The sequence below is a fragment of the Muntiacus reevesi genome, chromosome 2 (genome assembly GCF_963930625.1).
Source record: "Muntiacus reevesi chromosome 2, mMunRee1.1, whole genome shotgun sequence".
Classification (NCBI taxonomy): domain Eukaryota; kingdom Metazoa; phylum Chordata; class Mammalia; order Artiodactyla; family Cervidae; genus Muntiacus; species Muntiacus reevesi.
In genome coordinates this window covers 257,942,507-257,962,512 of record NC_089250.1, presented here as the reverse complement: position 1 = coordinate 257,962,512, position 20,006 = coordinate 257,942,507, and the positions used below count along the sequence as shown (strand labels likewise).

The following is a 20,006-nucleotide window of genomic DNA, read 5'->3' as shown; positions in this document are numbered from 1 at the left end:
GTCTCCTTTCGTTCTAGTCTCTACCAGCCTTCCCTGTTGGGAGCAGGTGTCACGTGTAGCGGCCAGGTGTTCTGTCTGAGGTCATTTATTTAATGTCCTTCTCCCTGAGTGACTGCCACCGCTGGGAGGAAGGGGCAGGCCTCAGGGTGGGGTCCCACTCTGCAACCACCTGCCATTCTGCCTTTCTCCTGCACGGGGACAACGCATTCCAGCTAAAGTAGCCTCGTCCCCTTCCCACTCAACACAGTTTGGTTATCTCTGCCTCTAGACCTTGACTTTGGTCTCTGTTGTACCCCCCACCTCCTCAAAAAAAAAAAAAAAAAAAGAAAAACCAGGGCACAACCACCTTCCTCAGGATTCGCCCGAGTCCCCCACAGCCCTGCAGCTCGATTCTTACTGCCCCTTCGGAAACTTCATACACACAAGCTCCTGCTGCTTCTCACCAAAACAGCAGCGATGCACAATGGTCAGTGCAGGGGAGGGGGTGGGCCTCTAGGGCCAGGGCCCAGGAGGGTGCTCAAGTCAGGGCTGCACAGTCCTCAGCTGGGGGCCCTTGGGGAAGTCATGTCACCTCGTGGCCTCGGTCCCTCCAGATTCTCCACGACAGTGCACAAGAATCACCAGAGGTGTATGTGCATGCTGAGTCACTCAGTCGTGTCAGACTCTGCAGCTCCGTGGATTGTAGCTTACCTGGCTCCTCTGTTCATGGATTCTCCAGGTAGGAATACTAGAATGGGTCGCCATGCCCTTCTCCACCAGGAAGAGTCATGAAAACACAGACTGCTAGGCCTGGGTATGGCCTGAGAATCTGCCTTTTTGGCAGATGCCCAGGTGAGCTGATGCTGGTAGTGCCAGGACCCCACTTGGAGAACCACGGTCAGAGTCATCAGGGAAGGCGGACGGAGATTAATTCATGTAAACCAGGTAGAACCATGGGGCACGTAGTAAGTAATCAGCAAAAATGTTAGTTGTTGATACCAATTCATGCCAAAGAGTCTGGCCTTTTTTAACATCAAGAAGACTTGAGTCCAGGGTCTGGTCACATCATTTCCTGGCTCTGGGACCCTGGGAAAAATCACGGGGCTTCTTGGAGCCCCAGAGTTCTCACAGGGTTGTTCTGCAAGAGGTGGAGGGGGAGGTCCCTTCCCAGGATAGCCCAAGCTTGCTAGAGGAATTCAATACACAGCTGGTGCCCGATGGATATTTCTTGAATCAAATGAGGTTTGAAAGATTGAGAATTCCCTGGTGGTCCAGTGGTTAAGACGCAGGACTTTCACTTCCAGGGTTAGAATTTGATCCCTGGTAGGGGAAACTAAGATCTCACAAATGACATGGTGCAACCAAAAGAAATACTTCATTTAAAAAGAAAAAAGAAAGATTGAAGCTGCAGAATGCAGCATAAATGTGAGGCATGGCAGTCAAGCCGATACAGGCTCAGGAGACACGGAGACCTGGGGTCCCCCTGCGACCCACAGAGGGCGGGGGAAAGTCAGTGAGTGAAGCCAATCGGGTGGGGGACGACAGGGAATGGTGGGCACCGTGCAAATCGGGAACCAGGCTGCTTCCGAAGAAGCAGTCGCCATCTCTGCCAGTGAGACACGGCAGTATGGAAGTGCAAGCCTAGGGCTCTTGGTCACTCTGACTGTGGCACAAGCAGGAATGAGGGTTGTTAGGTGAAATCACCCAGCAGTCAAACATGACCTCCCATGGACCACAGCTGCCAGATCAGAGCGGGAACAACTTAAGAATGGCTGGCCTGGGTGCTGGGCTAGAATCCCTGAGGACTCAGGGGGGAGGGCAAGGAGGTGGGTGGCAGGCTTCCCAAGGATGAGTCAGAAATCACCAGGAACTAGGCGGGTATTTGGCTTCAGGGCATTTATTTCACATCCCTCCGTACAGGTCCTGGGGCCAGGTGTGGGGGCAGGAGACCAGGCAGGGGGTAGCAATAAATAACACGGACAGACGGAGCTCCCCTCCAGACAGATGAGGTTAAAGGAGGTTAGAGGGAAGCTACAGGTGGAGGTGGGGTGCTGGCGGGGCAAGGGCAGCTGGAAGGAGAGGGAGGCCAGGCCCCCAGAGCTCTCCGTCACCTGCCCCGGCCCTTCCCTGCCCCAGCCCCCACGACTTTGGGGAGGAAGGGAGCCCGCAGCCAGTGGGGGCCAGCGAGGGTCTTGGAGGGGTGGGTGACCGCACAGGGTGTCCCCGGCTCCCTCACTTGACGCGGATTTCAGCATACTCGGCTAGTTCCTCCGTCAGGGTATAGCTGTCCTTGGTGGGTCGTTTCCCCAGGTCTGAGTGTGAATAGCTCAGGTCCAGCTCCGGGGGTTCTCCCCGAAGACCCAGCAGCCTCCTCTCTGATCCCAGGCGCCTCTCACTCTAAGAAGGGAGCCAGCCCATTAGGCGGGCCTGTCCCATCTTTCCCAGCTGCAGATGCTGGGGTCGCTGGCACCCCCACGGCTCTAGAGCAGAGTCCCACGTGAGCCTCCTTCCTCACCCAGCCAACCCAGCCCTTGGGAGCCCTGCCCGCACCAGTGCCCCCTATACAAAACAAGCTTCTCGCTGCTAAGCCTGAAAGCTGCCCCCAAATTCACTGTCTCCAAGAAACCTTCCTCAACCTGGGAATTTGAGGGGCACCCAATTCAACCCATAACACCTTTCTAGATGGAAGCCACCTGATCAGGAACCCACTTTTCCCAGTTGTGAGTGCCTATCTCAGCAGGTTCAGGTCTGGTGTGGTCCCTCCTCAATCTGGGACATCCTCCAGGTGCAACTTCAGCTTCCCCATCATGCCTGCCGTCCTTGACCTCCCTCCTTCAGACACACACACACACACACAGGACAGTAGCCACAGACAGACAGACGGGAGCAGTAGTGGGACAGAACAGACAAGGCCAGGGGGTGCTGGGCAAGACCACACTGAACTGGGGACCAACCTGGACGCCTGACGGGGACGCACACACATGCACGCCAACCCCAAGGCCCAACACGGGCCCAGAGGCGGGCACACTGAGGCCCCCGGAACCTACCTCCTGGGGTGCTCATTCCAGGGTAGAGACCTCTCTGGACTATTGGAGAAGGAAAGGCAGTCATAGACCCAGGCGGAGAGGGTCAGGGCTTCTCGTGAGCCCCGAACTCTGCAGCCCCACTCACAGCCTCAGCCTGAGCGCCCTGTCCCAGCCCAGGGCCAAGCCAGTCTCAGCAGATCCTTTCCTCCTTTTCTTTGGGGCCAGCTCCCCCCCGCCACCCAGGACCTCCCAGGCCCCTCCCAGGCCCTCAGTGTCCCCAGCACCCAGGATCTCCAGCCAGCTTGGCACCACGGGACTCTGGCCTCACCTCATATTTCTCCGGCGCCCCGGAGATGCGGAAGTCGCTGCTGAACACCACGGGGGGATTGTCCCCGCCCGAGAAGCTGGGGCTTTCCGTCACGTTCTTTCTGCAGGGCAGGACACGTCAGACCCAGTGCAACTTTCAGGTTCCCTACTCCTCTATCTGCAGTCCCCTCTACCTTGGCAGTTTGGCCCAAGGGACTCCAGAGCTGCTCCCACCCATCTCTAAGATGGGGTGGGCGGCCGCTTCGGTGAGCAGCCTCTTCCCGTCCATCCTAGCCCATCCCTCTCCTGCTTCACAGCTGAAGACGAGCCACACCTGGTCCCCACTCTCTGCCATCTTCAGGACCCCTGCCTGGCTCCTCTGGGTTCTCTGGGGCCATCTGTACCCCCTGGCTTTCAGGATGCGGAACAGGGAGATTAATTCCTTGTCAGGAGAGCTGATGTGTGTGTAACACAAGGAAGAGAAATAGCAGCAGGTGGGTGTGACTTGGGACTGGGGAGTGTTTATTGATACCACAGATTATGTGTAGTTGTTGGAGTTTCTGGAACCCACTGTGACTGATGCTGGCTCTCCACATCACAAGGGAGGGGCAGGAGGAGACAGCAGAGAATGTGGGGCACCAGTGATGACTGGTGGGAAGCGTCCCGTCCAGGCACCGACACCTGTGACCCAACCACGGCGGCTCCAGTTAGCCAGAGTCCACTGTCCTCCGCCCAGCTGAATTCTCACAGCGGAATCCGCCCTCTCTCACCCACGCCCAGCCTCCAACTGGTCTGCCCGCCCCTGCCCTCGGAGGCTCCCTCCACCCACCCCCCACCCTCCCACCCCACCATGCTCCAGCTTAGCCCCCATAGGCCACTCACTTTCTGCGCGTCTGGGTGATGTAGCAGACGATGGCGATTAGGATGGCAAAGGCCACCACGGCTCCCACAGGTCCGATCTTGGCCCACATGAGCCGGTCTGGGGAAAGAGAAGACCCAGGCACCCTCAGGGCTGTTGGTGGGAGTGAGGACACCAGAGTTCTTAGGAGACGGGCAGGGGCAGGGGTGGGAGTGAATGTATTTATGCAGCAGCAGGCACACCTTTGCACTGACTGGCTAGTTGAGCTATTGGAGGGGCCCGCGAAGTGTCAGCAAGCTTGGGGCAGCCTCTCCTAACCAGCTGGAAAGCACATCTTGACCACCCGATCGACAGCACAGCCAGACCATCACTCAGTGGTCAGTAATCAGCCTCGGGGAGGGGAGCTTAGATCCAACGGGGGTCCCATCTGTCCCTTGACTCCCAGCCCCAGGCCGCTTCACTCACGGGCTCCCTGGAAGGGCAGCTCCAGGCTCTTGGTGCCGTAGAGGTTGTGGGAGGTGCAGATGACCCGGGGTGGGGCCTGGGCCTGCCCCCGCAGCGTCAGGATGCTGGTGAGCAGGAGGCCGCTGCGCTCTGAGTACACGAACTCGCGCTCCGTCTCATTCACGGTCACATTGCGCAAGGGCAGCTCGAAGGCCACGGACGGCTCTGGGTTGGCTTTCACCACGCATAGGCACTGCACCGTGTCGCGGGCTGCCGCACAGTGGGACTCCAAGAGGATCACAGGGGCGACTGTGGGGGCAAGACAAGAACCGGTAGGCTGGAGATGGGGCCTTGGGGGCTTCTGGGCTGAGATGAGCTGCCCGTGGCCCCTGCACTCTCTCTTGTGTGTGCTCGCTCAGCCACTCCAGTTGTGTCCGACTCTTTGCGACCCCGTAGACTGAAGCCCGCCAGGCTCCTCTGTCCATGGGATTCTCCAGGCAAGAATCCTGGAGTGGGTAGCTGTGCCCTCCTCCAGGGGATCTTCCCAATCCAGAGACTGAACCTGTGTCTCCTGCATTTTCTGCATGGCCAACAAATTCTTTACCACTGAGCCACTGGGGACGTCCCACACTCTCTCTGACGCCCTCTCTAATGCTGCTCACCTTGTAAAATATAAATCAGATAGATTATAGGGACTTCCCTGGTGGTCCAGTGGCTAAGACTTTGCACTCACAATGCAGGGGCCAGGTTCAATCCCTGGTCAGGGAGCTAGATCCCACATGCTGCAACGAAAATGTCTCACATGCCGCAGTGAAGATCTCTAGTGTTGCAACTAAGACCTGGCGCAGCCAAATAAATAAATATATATTTTTAAAACATGAGGGGCTTCCCTGGTGGCTCAGTGGTAAAGAATCCACCTGCCAACACAGGAAACACGGGTTTGATCCCTCACCCGGGAAGATTCCACATGCCATGGAGCAACTAAGCCCATGTACCACAACTACTGTGTGCTCTAGAGCCCGGGAGCTGCAACTACAAAGCTCATGTGCTGCAGCTACTGAAGCTGCGTGCCCTAGAGCTTGTGCTCCTGCAACAAGAGAAGATACCACCATGAGAAGCCCACACACCACAACTAGAGAAAAGCCCATGCGGCAACTAAGACTCAGCACAACCATAAAATAAATGCAATCTAAACAAAAAACCTCTGAAATAAAATCTTTAAAAGTGATAAATATAAATAAATAAATCAGATCACGGCGCTCCCTGCTTAAACTCACCCCCTCCAACTGCTCCCCGCATCACTTAGAATAAAACCCCAATACTTTACCTTGGTTTGCAAAGCCCTGTAGGGTTTAGCCACACTCAAATCTCCTGCTTTCACTCTGGCTCACTCCCTTCCAGACACACCGGCCTCCTTGCTGTTTCTCATACTCGTGGAACTTTTTCCCACACCTGGAGGTCATCCGTTTCTCCCTCAGCCTAGAGCACTTCCCTGACACCTGCAGAGCTCACACCCTCACTCCAGGCAGCTTCTTTGCAGACCACGATCTTTCTCTGACCACACCATGTAAGCGGCACCTCGATGCACTAACCGCTCACTCGGGTTTGCTCCTCAGCACTTATATCTACCCGAGTTACATGCTGATGTGACTGCTCTCTTATTTCCATCCAGACAAATGCTTTCTCTGTCTCCAATCTGTCCCCACTGTTAGAATATCCCTTTCTTTTTTCTCTTTTTGCCACACTGAAAAGCATGCAGGATCTTAATCCCCTGACCAGGGATCAAACCCATGCCCCTTGCAGTGGAAGCTGGGTCTTAACCACTGGACCGCCAGGAAGGTTTCCAGAACATCCCTTTCACCTGGCAGGAGCTCTGGGAAGACTCATGGGATGAGCGACTGAGTTCAGCCAGCTCTGCCTCCAGGCCATCCTGCAGATGCCCCCACTCACTCCCTGGAGACCCTGCGTCCTGACCCTCCCTCCCTCATAGGACGCACCAGATACCACCCTCCACCCAAGATAATTTTGTTGAGCTTTGCTGCCATTTGAATTACAAAAATGATACTGGGATGGTTTTTTCCCTTTCAGTTTGCAATATGAAATTAGAATAGTGAATGTCGCTTTTTAATCTATGTTCTCTTTCCTTCTGAGAGTTTGGTACTCACCTCTGCTCACTCTAGACTGACCTTTGGTTCTCAGTCCTGAGTAAATCTCACTTCCATATGGACAAAAGATCCTTGGCCCACCTTTGTTGTGGCTCAGTTGTGTCTGACTCTGCGACCCCATGGACTGGAGCCCACCTGCCTCACTTATTTTCAATTTCCAGCCAAAAAGAATATGCAGGTAACAGTGATGGGGCAGGGAGCCATAAGACTTGGGTATTTGCAATAGGGATCATTCCATTTGGAATGGGTACATATCTCTAAGTCTAGTAAATAAAAAGTTAAATAGTCCAGATTCTGTTTATGCAGACGTGTATATGCTTGCTATGTTGTTGCTTAGTTATTAAGTCGTGTCCAACTCTTTTGGGACCCCATGAACTATAGCCCGCCTGCCTGTCTCCTCCCTCCATGGAATTTCCCAGGCAAGACTATTGGAGTGGGTTGCCACTTCCTTCTCCAGGGGATCTTTCCAACCCAGGGATTGAACCCCTGTCTCCTGCATTAGCAGGAGGATTCTTTACCACTTAGCCACCAGGGAAGCCCGATGTTTACTATAGTATTAACGAATTAACACACCACAGAGTAAATTAGTAATGACCAAACTGAACTGACAGTGATTATTTTAAAAAGTAAAAATCTTTTCATTCTAGACTGTACCACTAGTACAGCTGTGACAGGGCTTCGGGCATGCTGACAACCTGCTGTGTGCTCAGCATCTTTGCAGAGTTGCCAGCAGCCCCGAGACCTGTGAAACCCTGACTGACACCAGACAAACCCCAGGTCCCACAAGAGATGGGAAGTTTTGGGGGTGGGACAGCTTTGGCTTGAATTCCAGCTCTGCCATCTACTGGCTGGTGGCCGGAACCAGGCCACTCAGCTTCCTGGACCTGCAAGATGGACTTCTCATCTGTGCAAACAGGGGTAATGGGTGCTTGACTCACCAGGGGCTACGGAGAATACACTCTGAAGTGGGAGCATGAATGTGTTGAAAAGAAAGCTTAACATCCCACCTAGGAATTTAGGATTAGATAAAGCGACTGCAAAGAGATCCAGCCAGTCCATCCTAAAGGAGATCAGTCCTGGGTGTTCATTGGCAGGACTGATGCTGAAGCTGAAACTCCAATACTTTGGCCATCTCATGCGAAGAGTTGACTGATTGGAAAAGACCCTGATGCTGGGAGGGATTGGGGGCAGGAGGAGAAGGGGAAGACAGAGGATGAGATGGCTGGATGGCATCACAGACTCGATGGACATGAGTTTGAGTGGACTCCAGGAGTTTGTGATGGACAGGGAGGCCTGGCGTGCTGCGGTTCATGGGGTCACAAAGAGTCGGACACGACTGAGCGACTGAACTGAACTGAAAGCGACTGAGCACACGCGCATGCACATCGAACCTTTCCAGCAGAGGGCGCACCTGAGCAACGCCTTGGCAGCAGGAAGGCCGCGGATATCCAGTCAGGAGTTCAGGGAGATGAGTGGGAAATTAAAAGGGTGTCTAAGACTCATAGGGCACGTGGGTTCCTGTCAGGTCCTGTGGGCGCTCACCATAATATCCTTAGTGTAAGATACTGTCACACCCATTTTTCAGAGAAGAGAATCAGAGCTCAGCAAAGGTGAAGTCACTTGTCTGGGATCACACAGCAAGACGGAAACAGCGCTTGGATTCAGACCCAAGTCCATTCAGCTCTGTCGGGCACTGGGCACCAGTAACACTTCTACTTCTTCATATCAGACTCGGGTGATGAGTGATCCCTACCCCCAGTCACATTGTTGTGAGAACGAAACAGGTCAATATGTGCAAAAGGCTCGGACCTGCTCATCACAAGATCTCAGGGAGGGTGAGCGCCCTATAGGTCCCCTGCTGGGACCCCCTCCTCAGGAGCACCCACCATTGTCAGTGAGCATGGAAGCCCCAGTACTAGGGGACACAGACTTCGGGGACAGAGAGGGGACTGAGGGATGGTTCTGCCGAGCAGCCTGAGGCTGGACTCCCAGAGTGCAAGCTCTGTGACCCAGACCTCGGAGCCCAGCGCCGGGCTCAGCAGGGGTGGGGGTGGAGGCACGGCTCTTGTCCCCTCCGGCACATTGAAGGCCTTGAGTCCTTGGGGACCAGGGACTTTGGGGGAACTGAAGCAGCCAGAGGTTTTCAAACTGGACAGACAGGGTCCAGAAGAATCTTGACACTGGCCAGCCTCCCAGCTGCATGGCCTTGGGGAATTCTGTCCTTCAGTCTCTCCTCAGAGAAGGGAGATGATGACAATACGCAGCTGCTTCAAGAGGTGACCAGGGAGGGGGTTGGGGACTTAGTGTTTAATGGGGACAGAGCTTCAGTTTAGGAAGGTGAGAAATTGGGGAGATGGGTGATGGTGAGAGCTGCACAACAGTATGAATGTACTTAGGGCCACTGAGCTGTACCGTTAAATATGGCTAAGATAGTGCATTTTATATTATGTGACTTTTACAACAATTAAAAAAACACATAAAAAAGAAAGAGAGAAGAAAGAGGCCACCACAATAACACGTGCTGGGGATGCAGTCCTGGTTCAGGACAGGCCCTTCAGTGTTGTTTGCTGCTGACACTCTTACTCTGCTTCCCTGGTGGGTCAGGTGGTAGGGAATCTGCCTGCAATGCAGGAGACCAGGATTCAAATCCTGCTGGGAAGCTCCCCTGGGGAAGGAAACGGCAGCCCACTCCAATATTCTTGTCTGGAGAATTCCATGGACAGATGAGCCTGATGGGCTACAGTCCATGGGACAGGATGGTCTGTGACTGAAAATGTACATGAGGTGGAGTTGTGTGTACATTCGGGGGCTTCCAGCAGGTTTTCAGGGGGTTCTCTGACTCTTACACCTAAGAAGCTCTGATTAGGGAAGTAGATATAATGAGGAAAAGCAAGAGGAAGAAAGAGGGGCATGTATGAAGAAGGCAGAGTATACACAACCCATACACATGATCATGATTGATGCTGGGAGGGAGCAAACTGGGAGGAAAGATGTTCCTAAGATGAAAGGTCAGCAGAGCAGTCACAGTCATCACCTTGCCCTGGAATAATCTGTCTGCACTTTGCCGACAAAGCCATAGTCAAAGCTATGGTTTTTCCAGTAGTCATGTATGGATGTGAGAGTCGGACCATAAAGAAGGCTGAGCACCAAAGAACTGATGCTTTGGAAATGTGGTGCTGGAGAAGACTCTTGAGAGTCCCTTGGACTGCAAAGAGATCAAATCAGTCAATCCTGAAGGAAATCAATCCTGAGTATTCACTGGAAGGACTGATGCTGAAGCTGAAGCTCCAATACTTTGGCCACCTGATGTGAAGAGCTGACTCATTGGAAAAGACCCTGATGTTAGAAAAGATGGAAGGCAGGAGAAGGGGACAACAGAGGATGAGATGGTTGGATGGCATCACTGACTCAATGGACTTGAGCTTGAGCAAAGTTCAGGAGTTAGTGAAGAACAGGGAAGCCTGAAGGGCTGCAGTCCATGGGGTTGCAGAGTCAGACTCAACTTAGCAAGTGAACGACAACTGACTGTGACCACTTGCAGACTATTGAGTATGAACTGTGCTCAGTACCTTCTGACAAACTTGTGTGGTGAGAACCACAGTAGGTGGAATAAGTGAGTCTGGAAGTTGTGAATTTGGAGATAAGTTCCAGAGGTCAGGCTGGGGTTGGGGAGGAAGCAGAGAGAATGGAAATATGGAGGTGACATTCCAGAAGGAGGTGCTGGAGGAGGGGAAGTGGAAACCATGACTCGGGAGCTATGACCTGAATGATGACTGGGGTGGGAGCGGGGTCTTGGCAGTGCTGTTCAGAGAAGGGAGGTCAGAAAGGGGACTGGTTGGCAGTGGAACAACGAGCTCCATTCCCAAGACAGTTAGCTTTTTATCTGCATCCATCTCATCTCTCTGGCTGTGCTATATCTGTTAACATGCTTGGTGTCCTCTCGGTCCTATCTCCCGCCTCCCACTGAGCCACACAGCTCATGCACATAACAACGGCTTGATCAATGTATTCTGATGTCATAACACAGGATGAGGTCAGCTTTGGGCATTACAGAAGAGTGGAACCAGACTGCTGCATCTGAATCTCAGTTCTGCCTGGGTGACCTGTGGTGAGTGACATAACCCCTAAGGGCCTCAGTTTCCTTCTCTGGAAACTGGGGACAGTAAGATAACCTCCCTCACTGGGATGCCAAAGAGGTGAAAGAGTAGGCTCCTGTCAAGAGCGTCCAGCAGTGCCTGGTCCCTAGTGATGCTCCACGGGGTTAGAGGTTGCAGGTTTTGTTTTAGTTAATACATGTGTGCTAGCCTGGCGGCTCAGACAGTAAAGAATCTGCCTGCACTGTGCGAGACCTGAGTTTGATCCCTGGGTCAGGAAAATGCCTGGAGAAGGGAATGGAAACCCACTCTGGTATTCTTGCCTGGGAAATCCCGCAGACAGAGGAGCCTGATGGGCTATAGTCCATGGGGTTGCAAAGAGTTGGACACAACTGAGGGACTAACACTTCTACACTTCAAAGAAGCAATGGCCACAGGATTCAGAAATATCCTTGGTCAAAAGCCCATCCCCGGGTGTGGGAATATTATATTCTCAGGTGGAACTTTTTTTTTTTTTTGGCCAACCCGCACGGCATGTGAGATCTTAGTTCCCCAACCAGGGATTGAACCCATGCCCCTGCTTTGGAAGTGTGGAGTCTTAACCACTGGATTGCCAGGGAAGTCCCTTAGGTGGGCCTTTTCTTGCTGTGGATTCAGCTTCCCCACCCCCATCTGCTGGAGCAAAGCTGACCCTTGGTTGGGATGCTGAGTGTCCCCCTTGAGCTCCACCACAGGGGTGGGTGGGCAGGAATCAAGCCCACCTACTCTCATCAGGGGCAGAGGGTTGGGGGGGTACTCACACTCCACGGACAGGTTGAAGGCGGTGGCCCTCTGGCCGTACTGGTTCTCAGCCACACACCAGTACTCCCCGTCGTCCTCGGGTGTGACGGCAGGCAGCTCCAGCTGCAGCTCACTCTCGTAGATGACCGTGGCCAGAATCTGCTTCTCCTTGAAGATGGTGAGGATGGGATCCGGGTTGCTCTGTGTGGAGCACAAGATGGAGACTGTCTCGCCTTCCACGGCCACCACTGTCCCGTTCACTGTCGGCTTCCAGGGTGCATCTAGGGGGCAGGACAGGGGGCCAGTGGTCAGAAGCCAGGGGGGCCTCTTCTGCCAGCCAACTCTCACCCCTGAATGTGACCCCCAACACCCTAATTGGAACACACCACTTCAGGACAGCCCAAGTAACCCCAGGACTGGCTGTCTCATTTATAGAAATTCTGCAGACACGGTGCTTCTGTCTGAGTCCTGGCTGTACCCCTTCCCAGCTATGTGTGGACCCATGTCTTAACCCTTTGGACCCCATTTTTTAAATCTGGAAACTAGGCTTAATAATATTCCCAGCTTCATAGGGGTCACTGAGAACAGACTATGACATGCACTGCTTTAGCCTGAGCAAGGCAGATGAAGATCTCTGTCCATGTGGACAGATTCTGTATAAGGAAATCAAGTATCTAGTTGGCAAGATGGGGAGGGGCACTTTGGAGAAAAATAAAGGTGGGATGGGAAGTCAGGGTAGTTATGGCTTAAACTAGGATGCTGAGGGAAGGCTCCTGTGAGACTAGAAGGGGGCCAGGAGAAGGCAATCAGCCATGGGGATGTCTAGGGAAAGACCATTTGCGTAGGGCACTCAGAAACTGCTGAGTAAATCAAACACTGCCTGGCGCTGTCATTTTTATTATCCCCAATCCTGGGCACTTTGCCTCAATAAATGTTTGTGAATGAATGAATGAATGAATGACCTCTCCTTGGCTCCTAGCCAAGAATCCTGTTTGACCCGCCCCCTCCCCCTGAAGCCCTATAATGTTCCAGAGTGCCCACAGGGGCTGGATCAGGCTTGGGTTCCCCTCGGCCCTCCCATTTGAACTGTAATAGGGCTCATGTTAAAATGCAGATTTCAGGGTTTCCCTGCTGGTTAAGAATCTACCTTGCAATGCAAAGGACATGGGTTTGATCCCTGGTGGTGGAACTAAGATCCCACTTGTGTGTGTTCAGTGGTGTCTGACTCTTTGTGACCCCATGGACTGTAGCCTACCAGACTCCTCTGTCTGTGGGCTTCTCCCAGAAGGAACTGGAGTGGGTTGCCGTTTCCTTCTCCAGGGAATCTTCCCAACTTAGGGATCAAACCTACGTCTCCTGCATTGGCAGGCAGATTTCTTATGATTGAGCCATCTGGGAAGCCCCTAAGATTTTAGGCTCACACGGTGCAGCCAAATAAACAGATATTTTAAAAAAATAATAATAAAATGCACATTTCTGGGGTCAAGCCCAGCTCTACCCCCCAGGAAACTGAGTTTAACAGGCTTTCCTGGGTGGGCAGGGACCACCTCTGACTCCCTCTTCCTATCTCCATCTCCTCCTAGGCAGGAGATTGGTGCCCAGTGGGTGTTCAAGAATAAAAGAACTCCTTAACCTGAAACTTCCTCTCCATCTTCATCTCAACTGCAGGCATGACCTGACCGCCACCACTACCCCCAACCCCGGCCCCCCAGCTCTGCCCTGGGCGAGGTTGGTTCCCCAGTGCCCAGTGTGTGGGGCGCACAGGGCAGCGACTCACACATGACGCTGAGCCCTACGGTACGGTTGTCCTGGCCATAGGTGTTCTCAGCCAGGCAGAGGTAGACGCTGTCTTCGGCGGGGGTCACTTCGTCCAGCTCTAGGGACAGGCTCTCGGCCACGGCCTCCCGGAGCACCGTGCCATCCCGCATCCAGGTCAGCAGCGGCGGCGGGTTGCTGTCGGCCCCGCAGAACAGGCTGACGTGGGAGCCCTCGATGGCCTCGACCGTGGAGTTTATCTCCACGATCACCGGGGGGTCTGCGGCGTGGAGGGAGGACACAGGACCTCAGCTGGCTCGCGCGCGCAGGCCCCGCCCCCGGCCCTGACCCCGCCCCCGCCCCGCCCCGCCCCCGGCCCTGGCCCCGCCCCCGGCCCGCACCCAGGCTCACACTTGATGTCCAGGCTGGCGTAGCCTTCGAACTGCAGGGTGGTGTTGGGGAACGAGGCCTGGCAGCCCAGCCGGTGGCCGTTGGTCTCCCTGGTGGGCACAAAGTGCAGCAGCGACACCTGCACCCAGGTACCCTCCTCCTCGCGCAGCCGCCCCAGCACAGTCGGCTCCCCGAGCCCCTCGTGGCCCAGCCAGCTCAGCTCCGGGTGCAGCTCCGGGCAGTTGTCAGGCACCATGCAGCTGACCTCCACTTCTGTGCCGGCCATCACCTCCGGGGGGACCACGATGTTGGGGGTGTCTACGTGAGCCCGGGAGATGGAGGGTGAGGAAGCAGCGTCGCCCACCAGCCGTCCCCCACCCGCAGGCTACTGTCGGACTCCATTCCTGGCGCCTGGTTCCTCCCCACCCTTGGATGCAGAGCTCTCCACAACCTGCTCTTCTCCTGGGTACTGTTCACCCAGAAGCCCTCGGCAGATCCAAAGAGGGATGTAATAATAATGGAAACAACAATATAGTGCTCTGAGTACTTCACCAGTGTTTGACTTGCCAGTCCTTCCAGCCATGCTGAAACTAGAGGGTGGGTAATGTTATTTTGCTCGTTTTACGGATGAGGAACCTGAGGACACAGCTAGTACCAGATAAAACTGAGCTTCAAACCCTGTTGCTCTTGCTTCATCATCTGTGCCCTATGTGTGCGTGCTCAGTCACGTTCAACTCTTTGCAAGTCCATGGACTATGTAACCCACTAGGCTTCTCTGTCCCTGGAATTTTCCAGGCAACAATATAAGAGTGGGTTGCCATCTCCTCCCCCAGAAGATCTTCCCAAGCCAGGGATGGAACCTGAATCTCTTGCATCTTCTTTCATTGACAAGCAGATTCTTTACCAACTTTGCAACCTAGGAAGCTTCGTGCCCCAGACAATATATTATATTCCTCAAGAAACTTTTCTCCTTCCCATGTTTGCTTTGCTTTACCTTCCACGTGTGTGTGTGTTGCGGGGTGTGTGTGTGTCCTAGAGCTGTGTCTGTCTGTCTGTGCCGGTTTGGAGTTGGGGGCGGGGTCTCTTTCTGCATCAGGGCTGTAATCTGGCTCCTCACATGGTCTCAGAGCTAATGGGGAACCTGAATCTAAGGGTTCCATGCCTCTCAGAGCCTCTCAGAAATGAGACAGTGGACCCTACTCTGCCCAAACTGGCCCAGAGCTGCATTCTATTTGGTGTAAACTTAAGACATTAAAAAATATATATATCTGAAGTAGCAGCCTATGCTGAAAATACACAGCTCTGGTTCCCCTTGAAAATTCAGAGAATTTCCTGGCCATTCAGTGGTTAGGACTCCAAGCTTCCACTGCAGGGAATACGGGTTTGATCCCTGGTCAGGGAACTAGGATCCCCCATCCCACTTGGCATGGCCCAAAACAAAGCAAAACAACAAAAACTTAGACTGCCTGAGATCTATGGCCCTGCATTCTCATGTTACACCATTTAGCTTGAGCCGAGCTCCATGTTCCAGGCACTACTTTGCGCACTTGACAACTATTCCCTTATTGAACTTTAAGTGCTGTTCTTATCCCCATTTTACAGAAGATGATAACAAGACCCAGAGAATTTCAGCAAACTGCCTACAGTAGCCCAGCTAATACAGGGATGCAGAGGCCTTACTGCAACCCCCGAGCTCCACTGCCTTTCTCCCGAGTGTCTCTGAAGAGAAAGAGCACTGCTTTCCTCTGGGGAGGACAACACAACTCGGGGCCCTGCTTTGCCCCTTTCTGTCATCTGCCTGGTTATGTGGACAGAGGCTTGGCACCCCTCCCTCCAGCCGAACCAGCAAGTCCTTGGTTCTGCCGACCAGACCTCCCCAGGGAGCACTGGGAGGGCTTCCTGTTTCCCATGCTCCCTGCCCCCAGCACAGCCCTCCGAGACTCACTGATGATGTCCAGGACGCTGTGCTCAGAGAAGGTGTACTGGTTGTAGCCCCCCAGGTCCCCTCGAAAGTAGTATTTGCCGCCCAGCTCGGGGCTGAGGTTGCTGAGCAGAAGGGTGCAGTTGCGCAGGCCAAGGTCCCCCAGGAGGCGGCTGCGTCCCTGGAAGCTCTCGTGCACCACCTGCGTGCGTGACTTGAAGACCACCGGCGGGTAGTTTTTCGGATAGGGGCTATTGAAGTACCAGACGCCGTGCACAACGGCCGGCCGCAGCTCATCAGGGAAGCTGAAGCGGCAGGGGATGGAGACGCACGTGCCCTCAAAGGCTGAGATGGACGACGGCATCCAGGCGCCCCACTGACCCCCACGAGAGGCTGTGGGTGAGCAGGACCACTGAGACTGAGAGACACATCCTGCCTGGGTGCCCCCAACCCTCACTCCCATCACCTCCCACCACCTGAGGGGTCCAGGGGCCCCAGCCTGCTCAGGGACCAGGACCCATGGACCCCCAGACCCCCAGGCATTATTACCTGAAATCATAATCCAAAACAGAGACAGCGCCGTGAGAAATATCATTTTGTACAGCAAGTGAGCAGAGCTGGAGAGGGGAGAGGAGAGTGTTCAAGGCCAGGGAAGTGAAAAGTAAGACTTCAGGTAAGATTTTGGGAAGCAGCCCGTTCAGATGTTAACTGCTGCTGCTATTAGTATTTATGATCACAGACACATCTGTGGCATCAACCATGTACCACCCGTGGTACTCTACTATACAAATTCATTTGAGGTAGGTGCAATTATTATCCTGTTTTTGTAGCTGAGCTCCAGCAAGATTGAGGAACTTGCCCAAGGTCACACAACCAGCAAGCAGCAGAGCTAGGATTCAAGCCCTGTCTGTCTGTCCAGGGTCACAGACCTCACCACCAAACTGTCCTGACTCTACGTGGGTTTGTTGTTATTCAGTTGCTCAGTCACGTCAAACTCTTTGCGACCCCATGGACTGCAACATGCTAGGCTTCCCTGTCTCTCACTGTTTCCCGGAGTTTGCTCAGATTCATGTCCATTGAGCTGGTGAAGGTATCTACATGGTTAATGACGTGCTAATAATTATCTTCATCACCATCATGCCTTTGGGGATCTCCAGAAAGTAAGGATAGAGCCAAGTTTGGATGAGCAAGAGGAAGCAGGAAAAGCCAGGAGGAAGGGAAGTTGGAATCCTCCCCCCTCACCTCTGTCTCCCTGAGTTGGGAATGCCTTCTGGTCCCGCTTGCAGCTGTCAGCCGGCCAACCTGGAGCAAGAATCAGACAGGTGCAAGGAGGTGGGGACCCGAACATCGCCCACCCCTGCTCTCAGGATCCACCACGAGTCGTGGCCGTTGTCAGGCTACCCACACAGTCTCTGTTGCCCATGGTCTCTGGATGTTTGAGACCCTCCCACGCAGCCTCAAAGCTACTCTGTGGTCACCTCCCGTGGCAAGCCACGATGGAGAACTCCAGGGAAGCCAAGGGGAGCAGCAGAGCTTTGGGGTGGGGGGAGGTGAGGGGTGTGAATGGGGCAAGGGAGCACTTGTCCCATGGCTGAGGCCTGGGGGTGGCAGGCAGGGACCCAGCCCCATCAATGACTGGGTTTCACAGCATCAGCATTCCCAACATGCCGCGGGAATTCCTGCCGCCCTCTCCCGCCCCACAGACGGCCCCTGGTGTCCTCACCCTCCAGAGGCCAGAGCCTGGTTACAAAAGAGGCCTGTTCCCTCAGGGTGAGGGCGCCTCATCCTGGGGGGCTTCTGAGGTAGGTGGGGTCGAGAGAAGAGCTGGAAACGCCTGGCCGGGCTCTGAGTGGAGCCAGGAAGGACCAGGGACTGGGGTTAGTGAGTCCCCAGCACCCGGTTGCTCTGTGGGTTGCCTCGGGTTGGAGCCAGGGTTTCCAAGTGGCTGCTTTTTTGGCCTCTGACACTGTCTTCCCACGGACAGACACATGCAGTCAGACACATGCAAATGCTGGTATGAAATGTTACAGATGTGGGCAAAACCAAAAGGAGTCGGCCCACCCCAACAGCACTGCTCAGGACCTTGCACACATCAACAGGCATCGGGACCCACGTGCAGCAGATACTCACACACACCTGCACCCTCCTGCCCACCACACACCTGGACAGGCACAGGTGTGGCCATCAGGCACATGCACTGCGTGTCATGGTCCCAAAGGCACTCGGACCGGCAGACACACGGAGGTGTGGCTGTGGCCAGCCCCACCCAGACCCCTGCCGAAGAACACATGGCAGATGCCATCTTTGTACCTGCCTCACAGAGGTACGGCAGGTAGACACAGGTGAGGGCCATGGGCCCAGACTTATGAACCAAGCGTGTAGCCCATGCATTCTGAATAAGGATGAAAACTGGTTCTTGGGGATGGGGTCCAGAAAAGCCTGAGTTATTATGATGGTTTGTGGCTCTCTAAAGGGCTGTGGTACATAAACACAAACAGTCCATCCATTATCTTAAGATTTCATGGGGGAAGTGGGTTTAGGAAAAGCAAGTCTGAAAGGTTTCCTTAGTGAGATGTTAAAAAAAAAAGATTGAGAAACACTGACGTGGATTAAGGCTCACTCAGAGAGGTGCACGCGCCTGTGCACACATGCTCCTGTCCCGTGCTCAGTGCTGGAAATTGCCGACTCAACCTCCCCCACCCCCGTTCCCTCCTAGATGGCAGGATACAGACCTGTGATCACCTGGGCATCCTTTCGCTCTTCTCCTGGCCCTGGACCACTTCCACCCCAACTGCCACAAACCTAGGAGCCCCAGGGCAGAATCTCCACCAGAGGGGTGCTGAGGAGGGCGCCTCATTCTCTCTCTCTCTCTGTGGTTTCCTCCCAAAGCCCTGTCAGTGTCTGTGCCATGATCCCAGCCCACGCCCAGCGCAGTCCTGAGCAGCACCCTCCCCCATCCGAAATTAGTGGCCGCTCACAGCCACCATCCACGGCCCAGAACGCCCTGCGTTGCCCGCGCCCTGGCCGACCCTGCCCCGTGCTCTCAACCCGGGTCCTCTGCTCTCCTCCGCGTCCCCAGCACTCTCAGCTGCAGTACTCACTTGATGCTCCTGCTTCTGCACCCTCTGCTCCGCCGGCCCTGCCCGCAGTCCCCTGGCCTCCCAGGGTCTAGGCCCCCACTCGCCAGCCCCTCCCCTCCCCCCGGGTGCCAGGGGCCGCCTGCCTCCAGGGCCCAGCTCCTCCCTGCCCCCGGGGGAGGGGGGCACAAAGGGCCCTTGTCACCACAGCTCGGACTGGGCAGCCTGACGCCTGGGTTCCACGAGCTCCCTCCTGGAGGGGCTGGGGGTGGCTGCCTCACTCGTTCCTCGCTCCATCCCCGCGCACCCTAGTTCTGGGTCCCAGGTTGGGGTGGGGGCGGCTCTAACATCTCTGGAAGTCTCAGGCTGAGATGCAGAACATGTAGTCCTCAGCTTCAAGGGAATCTTGGTGCCAATGCTACTGATAACCTTAGGCCCGGGAGGCCATAGAGGCCAGTGTGACCAGGAGGAGGCAGCCTCTAGAGCTCGCTCTCAGCTTTAGTACCCTCATCCTCCCTAGAGGATGTCATGTTTGGTGCCCACACCCTGGTCTATTCTCTTCCAGGCTCTTCTTCCCATCGGAAATGCCTTTATGTATTAACTGTCTCCTCCCGTGAGAACATGACCTTCAGGAGGACAGGGCTTTGCTTCCTCCCACTCTACCCTGCAGGGAGACGCACTCCTGAGTTAAACTTCCTAAACGCAGAGTGGGTGCATGAGTGTGTTCCTCCAATACCCTCACTGGAGGTCTTGGCACTGTTCCTTCCTCCTGGAAACTCCCCTGCCCTGTTCCACTTCCCGATCTGCTGCTGACCAGCCCCTCTCGCCAAGCTGAGCCCCCCTGTTTAAAAGCTGCCCCAGGGGCTTCCTCCGTGACTCAGTGGTAGAGAATCTGCTTGCCAATACGGGAGACATGGATTCAATCTCTGGTCCAGGAAGATCCCACATGTTGCGGAGCACCCACATCCTTGCCCCACAACTACTGATCCTGTGTTCTAGAGCTCATGCCCTACAACAAGAGAAGCCGCCGGCAAGGAGAAGCCCTCATTCCACAACGAAGAGCAGCCCCCACTCGCCTCAAGTAGAGGAAGCCCGCGAGCAGCAGTGAAGACTCAGCACAACCATAAATGAAATATTTAAATGCTGCCTGGTCCTTCCGCGTCCCTCAGCACCTTGTTCGCCCACCTGCACCCTCAGTGAGCTGTTCCCC

General features: G+C 54.7%; 1 protein-coding gene and 1 non-coding gene across 2 annotated transcripts; one reads left to right on the top strand and one right to left on the bottom strand.

The window, feature by feature from the left end:
• Positions 1–1,897: 1,897 nt before the first annotated feature.
• Positions 1,898–18,837, bottom strand: MAG (myelin associated glycoprotein). The gene is made up of 11 exons (XM_065925867.1): positions 18,821–18,837; positions 16,962–17,021; positions 16,269–16,336; positions 15,744–16,112; positions 13,820–14,116; positions 13,431–13,688; positions 11,674–11,934; positions 4,636–4,923; positions 4,194–4,290; positions 3,334–3,433; positions 1,898–2,376 (listed from the first exon to the last, which is right to left on the bottom strand). Exons 3-11 carry the CDS (start codon positions 16,312–16,314, stop codon positions 2,212–2,214), a joined length of 1,881 nt encoding a protein of 626 aa, XP_065781939.1. The 5' UTR covers positions 16,315–16,336; positions 16,962–17,021; positions 18,821–18,837; the 3' UTR covers positions 1,898–2,211.
• Positions 5,312–5,382, top strand: TRNAV-CAC (transfer RNA valine (anticodon CAC)). The gene has a single exon. It is a non-coding gene; the product is annotated as a tRNA-Val (tRNA).
• Positions 18,838–20,006: the final 1,169 nt, after the last annotated feature.

Bases quoted from the DNA above. Each gene is read 5' to 3' on its own strand.
- MAG (XM_065925867.1), bottom strand. From the start codon at position 16,314: ATGATATTTCTCACGGCGCTGTCTCTGTTTTGGATTATGATTTCAG. The intron at 14,117-15,743 runs GTGAGTCTCGGA...GGGCTCACGTAG, and splicing joins CAGCGTCCTGGACATCATCA to ACACCCCCAACATCGTGGTC. The intron at 13,689-13,819 runs GTGAGCCTGGGT...TCCACGCCGCAG, and splicing joins CGCCAGCCTGGACATCAAGT to ACCCCCCGGTGATCGTGGAG.